The sequence below is a fragment of the Oncorhynchus kisutch genome, linkage group LG6, assembly GCF_002021735.2.
Source record: "Oncorhynchus kisutch isolate 150728-3 linkage group LG6, Okis_V2, whole genome shotgun sequence".
NCBI lineage: Eukaryota > Metazoa > Chordata > Actinopteri > Salmoniformes > Salmonidae > Oncorhynchus > Oncorhynchus kisutch.
The window spans coordinates 49,681,248-49,701,701 of record NC_034179.2 but is presented as its reverse complement, the minus strand read 5'-3'; the positions used below and the strand labels follow the sequence as shown (position 1 = coordinate 49,701,701).

Below are 20,454 nucleotides of genomic sequence, written 5' to 3'. Positions count from 1 at the left end.
CAAGTGTCTAATCACTTCTTTACTCATCCAGATTGACATTTCTCCTGTCGTGAGACACTTGATCATGAGAATAAGCATGAACGTGTATGACATGTTTGTTTTAGTAACCGTTTTCTGTTTCATAGTGGCTGTTTTAGTAACCGTTTTCTGTTTCATAGTGGCTGTTTTAGTAACTGTTTTCTTATTGTTTCATGTCACCAGGGAGTCAAGAGGACATGATTCTCTCTTATGAGCCTGTCATTCGACATGAGAGTGAGTACTCCAATCTTTCATCAAAGCGCTCCTTGTTAATGCCTCAGCACTTTTTCAGTCAGTGAAACATTAGCCACTTACACATTGTCAGGCTATATCCATGCAAGCCAATGTGTACTAGTGCCACAAGGTTTTAAAATCCAGATATAAAACAATTGATGACTTCCTGTTAACCTCCTCCTCTAGATCCTCTAGATTCAACAAGTTCTTCCATACTAGTTATTTACAGGAAGTAATCACTTGTTGAGTCGAGACATCAAACCCGTTCTGGCACTAGCATGCATTGTCTTGCTCGGGTATAGCTTGACAATGGGTAAGCGGCTATTGTAGTAGAATTGCATGCCCAAAATTACTGCAGAGAGTAACGCTAGGGGGACAGTTATAGCCTCAAACGTCTGTAAATTAGTCAATCGACACCATTTTATCTTTCAGTTAATTACACCAGACCCGTCATAATCCTTGGACCGATGAAGGACAGAATCAATGACGACCTGATATCAGAATACCCGGACAAATTTGGCTCCTGCGTGCCGCGTAAGTACCTGTACATTCGCAAGGAAACGAGGGGCCTTGGGTATCAAGCTTCTCGGAGTAGGAGCGCTGATTTTAGGATCAGTTTTGCCTCTTAGGTCAAAATGGATAAGGTTTCATGGACAGAGAGGACCTGATCCTAGAGCAGCACTCTGTTGCCGAGATGCTTGATACATACGGACCCAGGAGTCAGTCTTCCACGCTGTCTTAGGGTGTTTGTTGCTGCATCACAAATGAATTGTGTGATCATGTGCCCTTGTGATTAGCTCTCCCTATAAACAGTGTATAACACCATTGCCCTTATAAATTCCACTGTGCTGCCAATACACCATTGTGGTAGTGGTTTATATCCATCTATTTCATTTGTTATGTCATTATAGTGTTTGATTCATTATTATTCCTAATTTGTCATCAAAAGGCATTACATTTTTTTCCCTTACATGTTTTTTTGGGTTCTTTGTTTTGTATATTACATACTTGGTTAAATTATCCAGAGATGATTTCTTGACGACAATAATAATGTAGGATCTTATTATTCCCTTCTATTCACATGTGCAATTTAATTGAACCATTAAAGGGACGTTCAGGATTTTAGAACTTGATGTTACATGGTTCCTCACACTGAATGTAGTCTATGGGCCAGGAGACACTGTAATCCATGGTTAGGTTTTTCTTGAAACAATTACTACAAACTATTTTTTTTCACAATCCAACAGAAGCTATGGGAACACATTTGGATATAGATTTACGGACAACAGGATTGTGTGTTTTGGTAGTTTTTTGTTTAAAAACTTTGACTGTTGTAGACCAGTATGAAAGATAGTGAGGCTATACTACTAAGTTCAGAGGTTCGTGGACAGTAGTGTTTCTGGCTTAAAGGAGCATTTTACTCAAACCATTCTTCACACATTTCTTGTCTGTACAAAATTATGTGGTCTCACAATCCAATTATTTTGCACATACACGCCTCATGGTTGTCTTAATAGCAGGCCTGGAGAAAAGTTTTGGAACTTTTTTGCTCCTATTTGATTTTGAGAATCAGGAGACTGAAAGTCATGTAATGAAAGTGATCATGAAAACGTGCATTTTTGGGACTATCAAAATTGGACTAAACTAAATTTGAGTATTTAATACTATTGTATATTTCCCATCACTGTGTACTTGATGTCATATTTTTTGTTTTCATTTTGTTTGTTTTCATTTACTTATCTTTCTATCTTTAAAACCAAATAAAGCAGCTAACAGTTCAGGGCATCGAGGTAAGTAAGCCACGTCGTTGCTGGTATACAGAATATATGTAGTGTAACCAAGTTGTTGGTAAAGTCAATGTAGTGAAAGGTAGTAGAATAGGTTCCACTCTGTTGTAAGTATTTGGTTCAAAATGTGCTTATGTAGAAGTATTGACATTTAAAAATACAAAAATGCCTCTCTATACACAGTTACCAGGAGATCTATAGATTCACCGTGGGGAATGTGTAGATTTCTGTTCTCACTGGTAAATCTATATATTCCCAGGAAAAACCGACACGTTTTTTAACCAATGCGACAGAGAATCTATAGATTTCCCTATTATACACATTTACGTTAACACATATACCAAAAATTCAGATTGAACAAAAAGCACATTCAGGGCTTGATTCTATCCCTATGGCGGAAGTTCAGCGCTCCAGGGCAATTTATAGGGTAAAGGTAATTTCCAATTGAGCTGACATATGCAGCGTTTACCGTGAATGTAGTCTCTGCGAACTTGCGGACATTGCCTTTAATTTAAATTTCAATTGTGTTATTGCACTGAACGTCCGCGAAACGGATTGAATCGAACCCTTAGATTATCATAACACTTACACTGGGTTTACATTCTATCACACTGAAAACCCTACACCCTCCAGATTTCCGCTTAGTTATAATGGGTTCAAAACGATCATGTTATTTTGAAAAATGTTCTAACAGTGAACAATGAATTAGTTTGTTTACACACACAAACAGGCAGTTTTGTGTTTGTGTATCTACACTGTGATCCCACTGTGCCTGCCTTTTTGTAACTATATTGTAAATAAAAAGGTATCAGTCACTTATTGTAAAGTGGGACCATACTAACAAATGACATTAAGGCTAGAATCCTTTGTTGCTACAGCCATTTGTGGACTGAAAATGAAATATCAATACTCATTGATTCTTGAAGAATATAACTTTATAAATGGCTCATATGCTTAGTTCACCTGTCGTACCACATCAGAACCCCTTAATATAAGCTTATTTCACTGCAATGTTTGTAAACAATGTAAATAAATCGTATATAGCCTTAAAACAATATTTTTTATATAATGGATGGTCAGTCCTTGCATCCATAGCTCTGTCTGGGAATTTGAGAGGGGTTACATTTCTCCAGGCCCATCCCTCAGCTTTCTACCAAAACCGAGGCGGGGGACCACTTTATTGTTTCAATTAAGGACTCTATCTTTAAATGTTGTCTTGCGAACAACCTTTTTTCCCCTGATTGTTAAAGTTAGTCTTTTTCTAACAAATAGATAATGTTTGATAAAAATAAAACATTTGAAAGGTCGCGGTTTCGACTCTGTGAAATATCTGTCGATGTTCCCTCAAGCAAAGCACTCAACCCCAATTGCTCCGGTAAGTCGCTCTGGTTAAGAGCATCTGCTAAATGACAATGTATTAAAAAAAAATGTCATCCGATGGACAGCTGTAGCTGTCGTCTGATTTTGAGACACATCTCCCTATAATTTGGGATTAAATATGTCCTTGACGTTTATCTAGAATCATATTGAATTTGTTTCAAGGACACAATGACACTTATGTTGTTAAACCAATCACTCTAAACACTTTCCCCTCTATAACTCCCTCTTCAACAATAATTTGCACATTCAGTTAAACAATTTCCTCCTTTTACATTGTACTTTCTGTATTTAAATACACTTTCTTTTACCTCTTTGCCTCCTTCTCTTGTACCAAAGATACCACTCGATCAAGGAGGGACTACGAGGTCGATGGGCGGGACTACCATTTTGTAATGTCCAGAGAGCAGATGGAGCAGGACATCCAAGAGCACAAGTTCATTGAGGCGGGCCAATACAACGACAATCTCTACGGAACCAGTGTTCAGTCGGTCAAATATGTGGCTGAGAGGGTAAGTGTCAATGTCGTTGCAATTGAGATTTTTATATATATATATATATATATATATATATATATTCCACAGGCAGAAAATAAATGGTGACAGACAGCGGTACACAAACCCAATGTTGACTATGTGTATGCAGTTCCCATTATGTAACCTCGCTCATTTAGCCCTATGCTAACCTAACCAGGTGGCAGTGATTGTTTCCTGTAACAAATTCTGCATCCGCTTATCAAAGATCCTAAACTTTTTATACACAAACCAATAGCATTTCTTGAAATGGGTCAACTTGGACACCCGAGAGGTATATTTAAACTTCCAAATTCAAGGGCTGCATTTCAAACACCTACAAGACACACCCTCCTCCACTTACCCTCGCCTTATGTCCTTGGGGGAATCCCCGTGGCCATCTTTGCTGTCGGTTCAAACGATTAGCCAAGCAAGGGAAGTTGACAACGTAATTCCCTCGGCCCGTGTTTTGTGATCAAGTTTGCGAGTGTACAATTTTGTTCACTCCGGGGCCTGAAATGCCACATAATTCAAATCGCGATGATTGTACATCCGCTAAGAAAAGTCTGCCAAAACTTAAAACCAACATCAATGTGGAGAAGTCAACATACAAGTGTAAGTAAAAACAAATGTAAATAAGTTAGAAATTGTGGTACTAATGCACATGACGCCCCAAACACGGATCGTAAAAGTCATGATGTTTTTGTTTGGTTAGCTTTTGGAAACGTTAGCTAGCGCATACAACTTTCCCTGACATCACACATTGTAATTTTCGACTACCAGCCAAGATATGAAATGCTATCATAATTGACTGTAGCGCTTATAAACCACACACAACAGCTAGCGGTGGTTCCATGATAACTGAGAACACAACCGTTGGATGAACAAGTGTCATATTTCCGGGCAAGGGCGGTCCATTTCAAATGAATTTATTCCACCCTCATCATACGCCATGATACGTCAAAAGAAGTGTTCCCTAAATGTGAGGGCTGAGGGGAGAGGGTGTGTCTTTTATGTGTTTGGAATGCAGCCATGGTTTACTTTTTGTTCCCCTTCACTTGGTCTGTCTCAAGTGTAGAGTGACAACATTGCATGATCATTGCATCCTTGACTAGGTAGATAACAAAATCCCACTTTTTTGCTAATCTGTTTCACATCCCCCCCATGTACTTTTACAGAGAAAATATGAAGGAGGTCTGTACACAAGTTTTTAAAAAAGTCAAAGAGCCTCATGGACTTGTCAAATAGCTGTCAGGTACGATAACCATCATTGCTTTCCTCGTGGCAAACACCACTAAAGCGAGTTACTCGTAACAACAGTGTTCATTAACCGTGGGTTCGAGCCCCCCTCCCTTCAAGCATTGTTGTTAAGGGAAACACTGTCCACTGCTGGTCCACTTATATGGGACAAAGTGGATGAGTATAATAATGCAGATAAAACGTTGTATATAGGCCTACACGTCTATGTGATATATCCTATACTATAGTAGCAACGATTATGTATGTGGCAGTAGCCTATGTGTAGGTTTGCATTTTTACGTTGAATTCATGGATTTCACGAGAGGGTTCCAGGAGTGATTCATTTCTATTTCTGTAGGCCTATAGCCTATCTCGCACATTGTCGAAGTGAATTGAAGTGTATCATACAAAGTCCCATATGCAGTAATAGGTTATAGCGGTAGGTTATAGGACACAATCGGATGTGAATGAATGTAGGCTATATTGTTGATCGGAGTTCCTATAGTACAGAAAAGGCCAATCGGAGAGTTGGATGACTTTGTCAAATAGAAGTAATTCTCCATCTGATACAGATACAGCCAAGTGTCTTCATACATTTGATTGATTTGGAATCTTTTACATGGAGTAGGCTAAGTGTGGGAGTCTGGACTCGCTATAAACGCATTTAAAATGACTAATACTGCCATCTGATGGATGGCAATGAGAGTGCAACCTGTAATGTATTTTATTTTATTTCACCTTTATTTTTTCTTATTTACAATGACAGCCAAACCCGGACTCCATTACACTTTGTAATGCTCATCCTCGAGTCAAATAACGCATACAGTGGGGTCCATAATTATTGGTACCCTTGATAAAGATGAGCAAAAAATACTGTAAAATAAATACTTTAAAAAAGTTGTATTATTTTATACTAATACAATTGCTCAGAGAAAGTGATTGGACAACACATTGGGAGGGATCATAGACCATTCCTCCATTCAGATTATTTCCAGATCCTTGATATCCTTTGCTTAGACTGCCCTTTTCAATTCAAACCACAGGTTTTAAATGGGGCTCAAGTGTGAATTTTGTTGTGGTCAATTAACAATTTCTTTGTGGATTTTGATGTGGCCTTGGGGTTAATGTCTTGCTGGAACATCCTCTTGAGGCCTAGTTTCAGCCTGGCAACGGCAACCAGGTTTTTGGCTAAAATATCCTGCCACTGGGTAAAGTCCCCAGGAGCAGTGGAAGCAAAATAGCCCCATAACATCAAAGATCCACCACCATATTTTACAGTAGGGATGAGGTATTTTCTGCATACGCATTGTTATTTTGAAGGCCGAACCCACCGCTGGTGTGCATGGTCAAAGACCTCTACTTTCGTGTCATATGTCCATAGCACCGGTTCCAATCCAAGTGTCAATGCCATTTAGTGAACTCCAGGTAGTGCTGTGGTCACACAACCTGAAAATAGCGCTCTTTGGCCCAATGGTGTGCGTAGATTTTTAGATATCTCTTAGATAGATATCTCTTTCTCTGAGCAATTGTATTAGTATAAACAAATATAATTTTCCAATTTCTTTGAGCATATAATATAGCTCAGTATTTGTATTTATTTTAGTCTTTAGTTACAAATTGCAAGAACAGATTACTCTGGAGTCAGATGTTAACAGAATGTGTAATTTTGGCCCATTAAACACAAAATATATGTTTCATGTGATAATTAGGCAGGTCTATTTCTGAAAAAGAAAGGACCTTCTTGCCTACTTCACCCATATATATATATTTTTTTTTTTGCAAAAAATAATTGTGTGTAGTCAGTGGTGGTAAAATTTGTCATACTTGTGTAAAAGTAAAGATTCAGTACCTTAATAGAAAATGACTCAAGTGAAAGTCACCCAGTAAAATTGAATAAATGATATTTGGTTTTAAATATACTTAAGTATCAAAAGTAAAAGTATAAATAATTTAAAATTCCTTATATTAAGCAAACCAGACTGCACCATTTTCATTTTTTGGGGGTTAATTTATGGATAGCCAGGGGCACACTCCAACACTCAGACATCATTACAAACGAAGCATGTGTGTTTATTAATGAGTACGACAGATCAGAGGCAGAAGGGATGACCAAAGATAAGTGAATGAATTGGACCATTTTCCTGTCCTGCTAAGCATTCAAAATGTAATGAGTACTTTTGTATGTATGGGGTAAAAAGTATATTATTTTCCTAAGAAATGTAGTGAAGTAAAAGTTGTCAAAAATGTAAATAGTGAGGTATAGATACCCCACAAATAACTACTTTTGTAGTAATTTAAAGTATTTTTTACTTAAGTACTTTACACCACTGTGTGGAGTTCCAGTAGTTAGCTACACCACTACATGGGAAAAAAGTTAACTTCTGAACTACCAAGATTTTAATTTAGTTCAACTACCACAAAGCTACTGCAAAATGTAATTATATTAATAGTTGAAATACATGTATTTCACTACTTTTCAACACTGTCCCCTTCAACACACTAACACAGTAAATGTTATTCTACATTTAAAAATGGGGGGGGACTCGTGAAATTCTAACCCATGTCAAAATCTGACAAATACGTGAAGCAAGGCACTACACAGAGAGATATTTGACCAGTCAGTCAACTACACTTGATGTAGTTGCTTTAATTATCAGAACGTGCCGTTAGACTTCTGTTAAGGACACTTCCATGAACAAGTGTTGGATCACGTCCAACTATGTCATTTTAATTGGCTGTTAGGAACCGGATATAATCATGAATTTGAACAGGATATAATCACTGCCACCTGGTAAGGTTAGCATATGGCTAAATGTTCCAGGTTATGTAATTAGTATAGCTAACATGTTGCCTTTAATAACGTGCAACTACGTCAATGGCTGAGAAATACAAAATGTAGTTTCCTGTATGTTGCAACCACACAAAGATTGAACTTTTTTTAAAGTATATTATTTGTCTTCAAGCATAATTATCCCTTTATACAGTTTGTACTGTTTACCCCTTCTAGTAAAGTATTACCAGATTCTTTGTCAGAAACAGTAATTTCACTGAATCAAGAACATCATGTGAATTCAATGATTATGTACAGTGCCTTGTGATTTGTTGTTACAGCCTGAGTAAGAGATTTTGTGTCACTGGCCTACACACAATACCCCATAATGTCAAAGTGTAATTGTGTTTTTAGACATTTTTACAAATTAATAAAAAATGAAAAGCAGAAATGTTTTGAGTCAATAAGTATTCAACCCCTTTGTTATGGCAAGCCTAAATAAGTTCAGGAGTAAAAATGTGCTTAACAAGTTGCATGGACTCAGTCTGTGTGCAATAATAGTGTTTTTAACATAATTTTTGAATGACTACCTCATCACACACAATATGCAAGGTCTCTCAGTCAAGCAGTGCATTTCAAACACAGATTAAACCACAAAGACCAGGGAGGTTTTCCAATGCCTCGCACAAAAGGGCACCTATTGGTAGATGGGTAAAACATATATATTTTTAAAGCAGACATTGAATATCCCGTTGAGCATGGTGAAGCTATTAATTACACTTTGGATGGTATATCAATACACCCAGTCACTGCAAAGATACAGGTTTCCTTCCTAACTCAGTTGCCGGAGAAGAAAGGAAACCGCTCATGAATTTTATGGTGACTTTAAAACTGTTAGAGTTGAATGGCTGTGATTGGAGAAAACTGAGGATGGATCAACAACATTGTAGTTACTTCACAATACTAACCTAAGTGATAGAGTGAAAAGAAAGCCTGTACAGAATACAAATATTACAAAATATGCATCCTGTTTATAATAAGGCACTAAAGTAACACTGCCAAAAATGTGGAAAAGCAATGTCCTGAATACAAAGCATTATGATTGGGGCAAATCCAATTAAACACATCACTGAGTACCACTCTTCATATTTTCAAGCATAGTGGTGGCTGCATCATGTTAATGGGTATGCATGTCATCGACAAGAGTTTTTTTGTTTGTTAAAAGAAACTGAATAGAGCTAAGCACAGGCACAATCCTAGAGGAAAACCTGGTTCAGTCTGCTTTCCAACAGACATTGGGAGACAAATTCACTTTTCAGCGGCACAAGGCCAAATATACACTGGAGTTGCTTACCAAGACGACATTGAATGTTCCTGAGTTTGCCTAGTTACAGTTTTGACTTAAATTGGCTTGATAATCAATGGCAAGACATGAAAATAGCTGTCCAGCAATGATCAGCAACCAACTTGACAGAGCTTGAAGAATTCAAATGAGAATAATGTTCAAATATGATATAGAGATTTACCCAGAAAGACTCACAGCATCACTGCCAAAGGTGATTCTAACATGTATTGACTCAGGGGTGTGAATACTTATTTAAATGAGAAATATTGCAAAAATATATTGCAGCATTTTCTAAAAACGTGTTTTCACTTTGTTATCATGGGGTATTCATCCATTTTAAATTCAGGCTGTAACCCAACAAAATGTGGAATAAGTCAAGGGGTATGAATACTTTCTGAAGGCACTGTACATAAACTGTTTCTTTCTTCTTTCAGCAGGGTAAACACTGCATACTTGACGTGTCGGGGAATGCCATTAAACGACTACAAGTAGCACAACTCTATCCCATTGCCATCTTTATAAAGCCCAGATCCATCGATTCATTAATGTGAGTTCTCATCTCACAACTCATGAACATGTTATTACATAGCACATGTGTTTAACGGATATGCAATACAGTAGAAGGCGCTGACATCAAGTGAGTGCAGAATGTATTTTAAGTGGTCACCAAAGTGGGCAGGCGGCAAATCAGGCAATTAAGTGAACATGGGAGTTGAATTGACAAATACAACAGCTGCAGACAGTAGAATTTATGGGTCTGGTTTCCCAGACACAAATTAAGGGCTGAAGATCAGCAATTTAAATACGAAGGTCATTTCCGATTTAGCCGACATATACAGCGATTAGAATGGATGCAGTCTCTGCTAATGACCGAACATTGCCTTTAAATTGATATCGCCCTGTAGCGCAGCTCTTCAGCACTACGGATTAAATCCAGCCCTAAACCTATTCCTGGACTAAAAGGCACTTTCAATGGAGATTCTCCATTGAGCTTGCTTTATAGTCCAGGACTAGGCTTAATCTGTGTCTGGGAAACCTCCCCATGGTGTCTGAGGCCTCACAACAAACATCTGTCCCCAGGGAGATGAATAAGAGGCTAACAGAAGAGCAGGCCAGGAAGACATTTGACCGGGCCATGAAGCTGGAGCAGGAGTTTGCCGAGTTTTTCACAGGTACAGTATCCATGAGTTAAAGATGAACATTGTTGCTCTTTTTAGACAAGAGTTGTAGTCGTGTCGATTTAAGTGCCACCCGTGCCGATGTTTACAGTTATGAGGCCTCATTTCTTAACCTTCTATAGATTTCACACAATTTTGGTGCACATCGAGATCCTACAATTAGTGGGAACATTGCATACTGTACGCCCCAAATTATAAAGCAGATCCATACTGTAATTCTGCGCATGTGAACGAGCATTACAACCCTACCTGGATAATGCCCTTTATTCAACTTTTATGGTGACAAATAACACCCTTATTTGCTGTATGACAAGGAACAATTGGAACTAAGCCACTAGTACATTTGATAAACTACTTTTAGGATTTTTTTTAAGCGTCAGCAGAATGTTTGTCTTGAATTGACAATATGTTATATGGGTGCGATGTATTGTTCTCCCGAACAGTATGTACATTACTAAAAAATAATATCCTTCTCAGTGGACAATGAGCAATTTTATTCTGTAAGAAAATCATTTCTAAATGACTAGGTCTGTCTGTACTGAATGTCTCCCTATGTTTTGCAGCCCTTGTTCAAGGGGACACCTTAGAGGAAATTTATAACCATTGCAAAATGGTGGTAGAGGAGCATTCAGGACCCTACATCTGGATCCCGTCAAAGGAGAAATTATGAGAACACACCACTTTGGCAGGGAGATTGGACTGCTAGTAACAAAATACTTTGTAACATATGATCAATTGTAATGGCAATTTATATTGTTCCTAATTATAGCCAATTAATATGATTTTTTTTGTTATTGTTTATTCTTTTTTTCACTTTCAATATGAATGTTCCTGAATGTACACCACAAAGTTCCAAAAAACATTTTTGGCCTAAAAAAATGTTACTGTTTGTATATTTAATGATTTTTATTTTTAAGAAAATGTTAAGGAAATTAAATAAACATGGGCATGTGTTCACCTCGACTGCGTGGAATTTCAAATGAATTTTAGAAGATGGCAGATACAAGTCATTGCCACACCAACAAAGGAGGGGAAGGAAATAATATCAGCTTCTTTTGCTTTTCTCCACCCAACAGCTAGCACTTTGTGTCCTCTGACGCTCACCTCACATCAATAGTTGACATTTTGTGTGACTGGCATCTATGCACTCACATGGCCCTTGGACACAGTTCATCATATTCCTGATATTTTTACATTGTTATTTTGTATTAATTTTATTATGTTGTGAATCCAGATTTGTTGGACATTTTAAATTTGAATAAGAATTAACTTTATTGTTTATTTTGCGGATTCTTTCATTGTTGAAATGCTTTGAGAGGGCACAACAGCACAGAAAATATTTATTATAAAGATGTATAACTTTGATTAAACATTTTATTTGAAAAAGGGTATCTTGTTTGACAGTGAACTGTATATTTGGTGATGCTGGGCAAATGGAAAACTACTCGTCAAGAACTTGGGAATAAGGTTCTATCTGCATTTGTCAAAATTATTGACAGCCTTGTTCTGTTCAATTATCTACCTATATAGCACTCTTAATAGCCCAATTCATTTTAAATTCAAAAGAATACTATATAAATTGCTGACACCATTCAAACCAATTAGAGTTCGTAACATTGAAGCCAATTATCTCAAGACTCATATTTTTGCAGATCGAACCTTATATTCCCAAGTCCTTTGAGGACTGATATTAATGCACTGTGGTGAACCCACAAGTCTAAGGCCGTATTCACAAAGCATCCTAATGTGAAGAATTGCTCCCAAGGCTGCGTTTACACAGGCAGCCCAATTCTGATCTTTTTTTCCACCAATCACAGCAGCTCTTTTTCAGACCAATAAGTGAGAAATGATCAGAATCGGGCTGCCTGTGTAAACGCCTATGTCGAATATTTATTTTCTCCACCAACTTTCAGGCTTCTCATGAGTTTGATACTTTATTAATTAAGGTCTATCACAAGTTCAATGTTCAACAATGGTCCTTACATTATTTGTTATACTGTTATAATTTGTGGGATATTAAGGTATCACATTGCAATAATCACCTGTGAAGATACTGTTTGCTCAATGGCACGGACTGGGGTGACTTATTGGAGATGCACACCCTTGTAGTGCAGAACCAGATGATGTGGTGCGCAGTGAAATGAGAATATGCCCCTAACGGCCCTGCTACACTATAGCCATCGGACGTCCGTTATTGCCGTCAGCCATTGTGGAAATGCTCCCATTGAAATCAGTGAAAGCTGCTTCACTTGCGTAGCGTCACGTCCAATGGCCAGTGTCCAAGCTAACGCACGCATTCATTCTATCTTGTGAATTGAAATAAAGTTTATTTTGGTTGCATATGGCCTTGACTATTCACCACTGGCGATTTTACTAAGATTTATAATAGGATGGCACCAGAGGAAATGGTGGATGTTTTACGGGCACCTGAAGAATTTTACTATTTTGTGTATTTTTGGGGGGCTTAACTTAACTTTTTTGAAAATAATGTTTCCGCCATCGTTTCCTATGACCGAAAAGAGCTTCTGGACATCAGAATAAGAACGAGTCGGACCAGGCCTAAATCCCCGACACTCTGAGGAGGAGACGGCGCTATAGAGGCTGGTGTGCAGGATAACTGACCAGACTACGTCGGAGAGTAAATAAATAGCCTCTACCCTCCAATCTATTGGTGAATGTGCTAGAGAATAAACTGGATGAGCTCCCTTCAAGACTATTCTATCAAATTGATCTGAAGACCTGTAATATCCTATGTTTCTCAGAGTCGAGGCTGAACAAGGAGATGGTAAATACAAATCTATACAGGACAGAACGGCTGCGTCGGGAAAGCTCAGAAGCGAGTGTGTGTGTCTCTTTGTTAACAATGACTGGTGCACAATCTCTACAATTAAGGAAGTCTCGAAGTTCTGCTCGCCTGAGCTAGAATACCTCATGATAAACTGTAGACCGCACTATTTACCAAGAGAGTTTATCTATATTTTTCGTAACTGTCTATTTACCATCACAAAATGATGCTGGCACTAAGACCACTCTCAACGAGATGCATGGGGTCATAAGCAAAAAATAAAATGCTCACCCAGAGGCGGTGCTCCTAGCATTGACTTTAATGCAGGAAAACTGAAACCTGTTTTACCTCATTTTCACCAGCATCTCACATGTGCCACCAGAAGGAAAGAAAAGCCTACATCACCGTTACTCCACTCACAGAGACACATAAAAAGCTTTCCCTCATCCTCTATTTGGCAAATCTCACCATAACTCTTGCTTACAAGGAAAAACTCAAACAGAAAGTTCCAGGGACGCACTCAATACAGGACTGTTTTGGTAGCAAAGACTGGAATATGTTCTGGGATTCATCCGATGGCATTGAGGAGTTTACCACATCAGTCTCCTGCTTCGTTGGTAAGTGCATCGCTGCCGTTGTCCCCACAGTGACCGTACTTACATATCCCAACCAGAAGCCATGGATTACAGGCAATATCTGCAATGAGCTAAAGGCTAGAGCTGCCACTTTCAAGGAGCGGGACACTAATCCAGACGCTTATAAGAAATCCCGTCACGCCCTCCGACGAACAAGCGTCAATACAGGACCAAGATCGAATCCGTAATCTTGACACTACACTGGCTCTGATGCTCGTCGGATGTAGCAGGGCTTGCAAACTATCACAGGGAACCCACCCGCGAGCTATGCACGCTTTTAGGGAAGCAACACTGAACTATGCACATGAGAGCACCAGCTGTTCCAGACGACTGTGTGATCACTCTCTCCGTAGCCAATGTGTGTAATACCTTTAAACAGGTTAACATTCACAAGCCCACAGGGCCAGATGATTTACCAGGACGCCTTCTCAGAGTATGCACTGGCAAGTGTATTAACTGACATTTTCAACCTCTCCCTGACCCAGTCTGTAATACCTACTACAATGCATTCGGAAAGAATTCAGACCCCTTGACGTTTTCCACATTTTGTTACTTCACAGCCTTATTTTAAAATTGATTAAATCGTTTTTTTCCCCCTCATCAATCTACACACAATACCCCATAATGACAAAGAAAAAACAGGTTTTTAGTACATTTTGCAAATGTATTACAAATAAAAAATGGAAATATCACATTTACATAAGTATTCAGACCCTTTACTCAGTACTTTGTTGAAGCACCGTTGGCACACCTGTATTTGGGGAGTTTCTCCTATTCTTCTCTGCGGACCCTCTCAAGCTCTGACAGGTTGGAAGGGGAGCGTCGCTGATCAACTATTTTCAGGTCTCTTCAGAGATGTTTGATTGTGTCACGTCCTGACCTTAGTTCCTTTTTTATGTCTCTATTTTGGTTTGGTCAGGGCGTGAGTTGGGTTGGGCATTCAGTTTTGTTCTATGTTTTGTATTTCTGTGTTTGGCCTGGTATGGTTCCCAATCAGAGGCAGCTGTCTATCGTTGTCTCTGATTGAGAACCATACTTAGGTAGCTCTTGCCCACAGTTTTGTGGGTAGTTGTTTCCTGTTTTGTGTTGTGTAACCTTGCAGGACTGTTTCGATTTTCGTTGTTTCACTTTTGTTATTTTGTATTCAGTGTTCAGTTGTAATACATTTAACATTTAATACATTTAGGGACACGTACCTCGACAATCGTTACAGATTGGGTTTAGGTCCGGGCAACTCAAGGACATTCAGAGACTGGTCCCGAAGCCACTCCTGCGTTGTCTTAGCTGTGTGGTTAGGATCGTTGTCCTGTTGCAAGGTGAACCTTCGCCCCAGTCTGAGGTCCTGAGCGCTCTGGAGCAATTTTTCATCAATGATATCTCTGTACTTTGCTCCGTTCATCATTCCCTCGATCCTGACTGGTCTCCCATTACCTGCTGCTGAAAAACATCCCCAAAGCATGATGCTGCCACCATGCCTCACTGTGGGGATGGTGCCAGGTTGCCTCCAGACATGACACTTGGAATTCAGGCCAAGGAGTTCAATCTTGGTTTCATCAGACCAGAGAATCTTGTTTCTCATGGTCTGAGTCCTCTAGGTGCCTTTTGGCAAACTCCAAGCGGGCTGTCATGTGCCTTTTACTTAGGAGTGGCTTCCTTCTGGCCACTCTATCATATAGACCTGATTGGTGGAGTGCTGCAGAGATGGTTGTCCTTCTGGAAGGTTCTCCCATACCCACAGAGGAACTCTGGAGCTCTGTCAGAGTGACCATTGGGTTCTTGGTCACATCCCTGATCAAGGCTTTTCTCCCCGATTGCTCAGTTTGGCCGGGTGGTCAGCTCTTGGAAGAGTTTTGGTGGTTGCTAACTTCTTCCATTTAAGAATGATGGAGGCCACTGTGTTCTTGGGGATCTTCAAAGCTGTAGACGTTTTTTGATACCCTTCCCCAGATCTGCGCCTCGACACAATCCTGTATCGGACAAGTCCTTCGACCTCATGTCTTGGTTTTTGCTCTGTCATTCACTGTCAACTGTGGGACCTTATATAGACAGGTGTGTTCGTTTCCAAATCATGTCTGTTTTTTTATTTCATTTGCAAAAAAAAATAAAACCTGTTTTTGCTTTGTCATTATGGGATATTGCTTGTAGATTGATGACATTTTGTTCATTGTTTTTGAAACCAGTGGACAGCTCGTGAAAAATGTGCTCTTGCAACAGCTGCATAGTGCAGATCCCAGCCTATTGAATAAAAGTGGGGCTTTTATTGCTCATTCTAATTCATGAAGATAAAAAATATTTAAAAAATCCATAGGCCTAATGGACACATGCTCAAACCCGCACACTTTTGATAGACTTAAAGGGGCAATCTGTTGTTGCTATCTATTTTTGAATGTATAAACTATATATATTAATGTAAAGATAATTTAACGTAGTAGAAAGCAATAGGTTAGAAGAAGCCTACATAACCAACCCATGAAGTAAAAAACTTTACATCCATATATAGCCAGCAATTTAAACTTTAACATTGATTTATCCTGCAAAATAGATGTTGTACAATTGGTAACATATTTTTGTCTTCTTCTAATACCTCTTAAAGGGAAAATAATCTAAAAATAACTGAATGTAATCAGATTACGTTACTAAATTTGGGTAATCCAAAAGTTATTTTACTGGTTAAAATTTGGACAGGTATCTAGTAACTGTAACTGATTACATTTAGAAAGTAACCTAACCAACCCTGAACGGAGATTTTCCGCGGTCCAGATTGAATCTATTCCTAAAGGACAGGTACAACAATATCTGTTGTATTACAACCAGACCAGGTACAACATTGAAGTTAAGATAGATAAACAAGATATGTAAAAGAAACGTTCTCTCACTGTCAACTTTTTTTTTTTTCAGCAAACTTAACATGTGTAAATATTTGTATGAACATAAGATTCAACAACTGAGCCATAAAAGTTCCACAGACATGTGACTAACAGAAATTGAATAATGTGTCCCTAAACAAAGTGGGGGTCAAACTCAAAAGTAACAAGTCAGTATCTGGTGTGGCCACAAGCTGCGTTAAGTACTGCAGTGCATCTCCTCCTCATGGACTGCACCAGATTTGCCAGTTCTCACTGTGAGATGTTATCCCACTCTTCCCCCAAGGCACCTGGAAGTTCCCAGACATTTCTGTGGGGGAAGGGCCCTAGCCCTCACCCTCCGATCCAACAGATCCCAGACGTGCTCAATGAGATTGTGATCCGGGCTCTTCACTGACCATGGCAGAACACTGACATTATTGTTTTGCAGGAAATCACGCACAGAACGAGCAGTATGGCTGGTGGCATTGTCATGCTGGAGTGTCATGTCAGGATGAGGCTGCAGGAAGGGTACCACATTAAGGAGGAGGATGTCTCACCTGTAACGCACAGCATTGAGATTGCCTGCAATGACAACAAGCTCAGATGGATGATGCTGTGACACTCCACCCCAGACCATGACGGATTATCCACCTCCAAATTTATCCCGCTCCAGAGTACAGACCTCGGTGTAACGCTCATTCCTTCGACAATAAACGCAAATCCGACCAAGAAGAGCACTTTTTGCCAGTCCTGTCTGGTCCAGTGACGGTGGGTTTGTGCCCATAGGCGACATTGTTGCCGGTGATGTCTGGTGAGGACCTGCCTTACAACAGGCCTACAAGCCCTCAGTCCAGCCTCTCTCAGCCTATTGCGGACAGTCTGAGCACTGATGGAGGGATTGCGCGTTCCTGGTGTAACTCGGGCAGTTGATGTTCGGATGTACCGATCCTGTGCAGGTGTTGTTACACGTGGTCTGCCACTGCGAGGACGATCGGCTGTCCGTCCTGTCTCTGTCTTAGTACGGACATTGCAATTTATTGCCATGCCCACATCTGCTGTCCTCATGCCTCCTTGCAGCATGCCTAAGGCACGTTCTCACAGATGAGCAGGGACCCTGGGCATGTTTCTTTTGGTGTTTTTCAAAGTCAGTAGAAAGGCCTCTTTAGTGTCCTAAGTTTTCATAACGGTGGTTTTAATTGCCTACCGTCTGTAAGCTGTTAGTATCTTAACGACTGTTCCACAGGTGCATGTTCATTAATTGTTTGTTTCATTGAACAAGCATGATAAACAGTGTTTAAACCCATTACAATGAAGATCTGTGAAGTTATTTGGATTTTTACGAATTATCTTTGAAAGACAGGGTCCTGAAAAAGGGACGTTTCTTTTTTTGCTGAGTTTAGCTGCAACCAACTTAGTTTTGCCTGCTTTCTGATACAGTTTGGGGTCCATTACATTCACTACCAAAGGAACAATCTATCTTGAATATGGGTGCCTCATTAGTTGTGTAATGCCATCATACCTTGTCCATAGACTGTTACAGGGTAAGGAAAACATTGTCATTTTGGAATTTGGGTGAACTCTCTCTTTTTAATTTATCCAACTGGACCAGCCTTCTACTGTATACAGTCGTGGCCAAAAGTTTTGAGAATGACACAAATATTAATTTTCAAAGTCTGCTGCCTCAGTTTGTATGATGGCAATTTGCATATACTCCAGAATGTTATGAAGATCAGATTAATTGCAATGAATTGCAAAGTCCCTCTTTGCCATGCAAATTAACTGAATCCCCCAAAAACATTTCCACTGCATTTCAGCCCTGCCACAAAGGGACCAGCTGACATCATGTCGGTGTTTCTCTCGTTAACACAGGTGTGAGTGTTGACAAGGACAAGGCTGGAGATCACTCTGTCATGCTGATTTCAAATAACAGACTGGAAGCTTCAAATGCCAGTGCTTGGAATCATTGTCCTTCCTCTGTCAACCATGGTTACCTGCAAGGAAACACGTGCCATCATCATTGCTTTGCACAAAAAGGGCTTCACAGGCAAGTATATTGCTGCCAGTAAGATTGCACCTAAATCAAACATTTATCGGATCATCAAGAACTTCAAGGAGAGCGGTTCAACTGTTGTGAAGAAGGCTTTAGTGCGCCCAAGAAAGTCCAGCAAGCACCTGGACCGTCTCCTAAAGTTGATTCAGCTGCGGGATCGGGGCACCACCAGTACAGAGCTTGCTCAGGAATGGCAGCAGGCAGGTGCGAGTTCATCTGCACACACAGTGAGGCGAGGACTTTTGGAGGATGGCCTGGTGTCAAGAAGGGCAGCAAAGAAGCCACTTCTCTCCAGGAAAAACATCAGAGACAGACTGATATTCTGCAAAAGGTACAGGGATTGGACTGATGAGGAAAAGTCATTTTCTCTGATGAATCCCATTTCCGATTGTTTGGGGCATCCAGAAAAAAGCTTGTCCTGAGAAGACAAGGTGAGCGCTACCATCAGTCCTGTGTCATGCCAACAGTAAAGCATCCTGAGACCATTCATGTGTGGGGCTAACTCACAATTTGGCCTAAGAACACAGCCATGAATAAAGAATGGTACCAACACATCCTCCGAGAGCAACTTCTCCCAACCATCCAGGAACAGTTTGGTGACGAACAATGCCTTTTCCAGCATGATGGAGCACCATGCCATAAGGCAAAAGTGATAACTAAGTGGCCCGGGGAACAAAACATTGATATTTTGGGTCCATGGCCAGGAAACGCCCCAGACCGTAATCCCATTGAGAACTTGTGGTCAATCCTCAAGAGGGGGGTGGACAAACAAAACCCGACAAACTCCAAGCATTGATTATGCAATAATGGGCTGCCATCAGTCAGGATGTGGTCCAGAAGTTAATTGACAATATGCCAGGGCAGATTGCAGAGGTCTTGAAAAAGAAGGATCAACACTGCAAATATTGACTCTTTGCATCAACTTCATATAATTGTCAATAAAAGCCTTTAACACTTTTGAAATGCTTGTAATTATACTTCAGTATTCCATAGTAACATCTGACAAAAATATCTAAAGACACTGAAGCAGCAAACTTTGTGGAAATTAATATTTGTGTCATTCTCAAACTTTTGGCCACGACTTTATACACTACCATTCAAAAGTTTGGGGTCACTTAGAAATGTGACCCCAAACTAGTGTCTAGTTTCAGAAGCAGATGCCTCACAAATCCTCAACTGGCAGCTTCATTAAATAGTACCCCCAATACACCAGTCTCAACGTCAACAGTGAAGAGGCGACTCCGGGATGCTGGCCTTCTAGGCAGAGTTGCAAAGAAAAAGCCATATCTCAGACTGGCCAATAAAAAATAAAAGATTAAGATGGGCAAAAGAACACAGACACTGGACAGAGGAACTCTGTCATAGTTTTGATGTCTTCACTATGATTCTAGTACAGTGTATATATACACACAGTACCAGTCAAACGTTTGGACACACCTACTCATTCAATAAAAACCCTGGAATGAGTATGTGTGTCCAGACTTTTGACTGGTACTGCATGTTTAAAAAAATAATATCTCCTAAATTTAGGGCAGACACTTCAAAACCTTGTTTGTTATGATTTATTTTCTGTGTGCGTTTCTATGGCCTTTAGTAGTATTTTTTTGTTATACATAAAGGGGTTCTAAAATTCTAAATCAAATAGCTCAATGATCCGTAATAGTTTGGACGGATCATC

The 20,454-nt window shown here is 39.7% G+C and overlaps 1 protein-coding gene across 15 annotated transcripts in view; it reads left to right on the top strand.

Annotated features, from left to right (window-relative positions):
* The window catches only part of LOC109892939 (disks large homolog 2), a 195,740-nt gene extending 183,576 nt beyond the window's left edge, over positions 1 to 12,164 (top strand). For 10 of the 15 annotated variants that reach the window (XM_031826844.1, XM_031826850.1, XM_031826847.1 and 7 more), the window contains 6 exons: positions 202 to 252; positions 685 to 786; positions 3,756 to 3,928; positions 9,717 to 9,829; positions 10,363 to 10,454; positions 11,024 to 12,164. In XM_031826844.1, coding sequence (XP_031682704.1) covers positions 202 to 252; positions 685 to 786; positions 3,756 to 3,928; positions 9,717 to 9,829; positions 10,363 to 10,454; positions 11,024 to 11,130 — 638 coding nt within the window. In that variant the 3' untranslated portion in view covers positions 11,131 to 12,164. The remainder of the gene's footprint in view (positions 1 to 201; positions 253 to 684; positions 787 to 3,755; positions 3,929 to 9,716; positions 9,830 to 10,362; positions 10,455 to 11,023) is intronic. The other 5 variants (XM_031826852.1, XM_031826851.1, XM_031826842.1 and 2 more) reach the window with 1 other exon arrangement.
* The last annotated feature ends 8,290 nt before the right edge of the window (positions 12,165 to 20,454 follow it).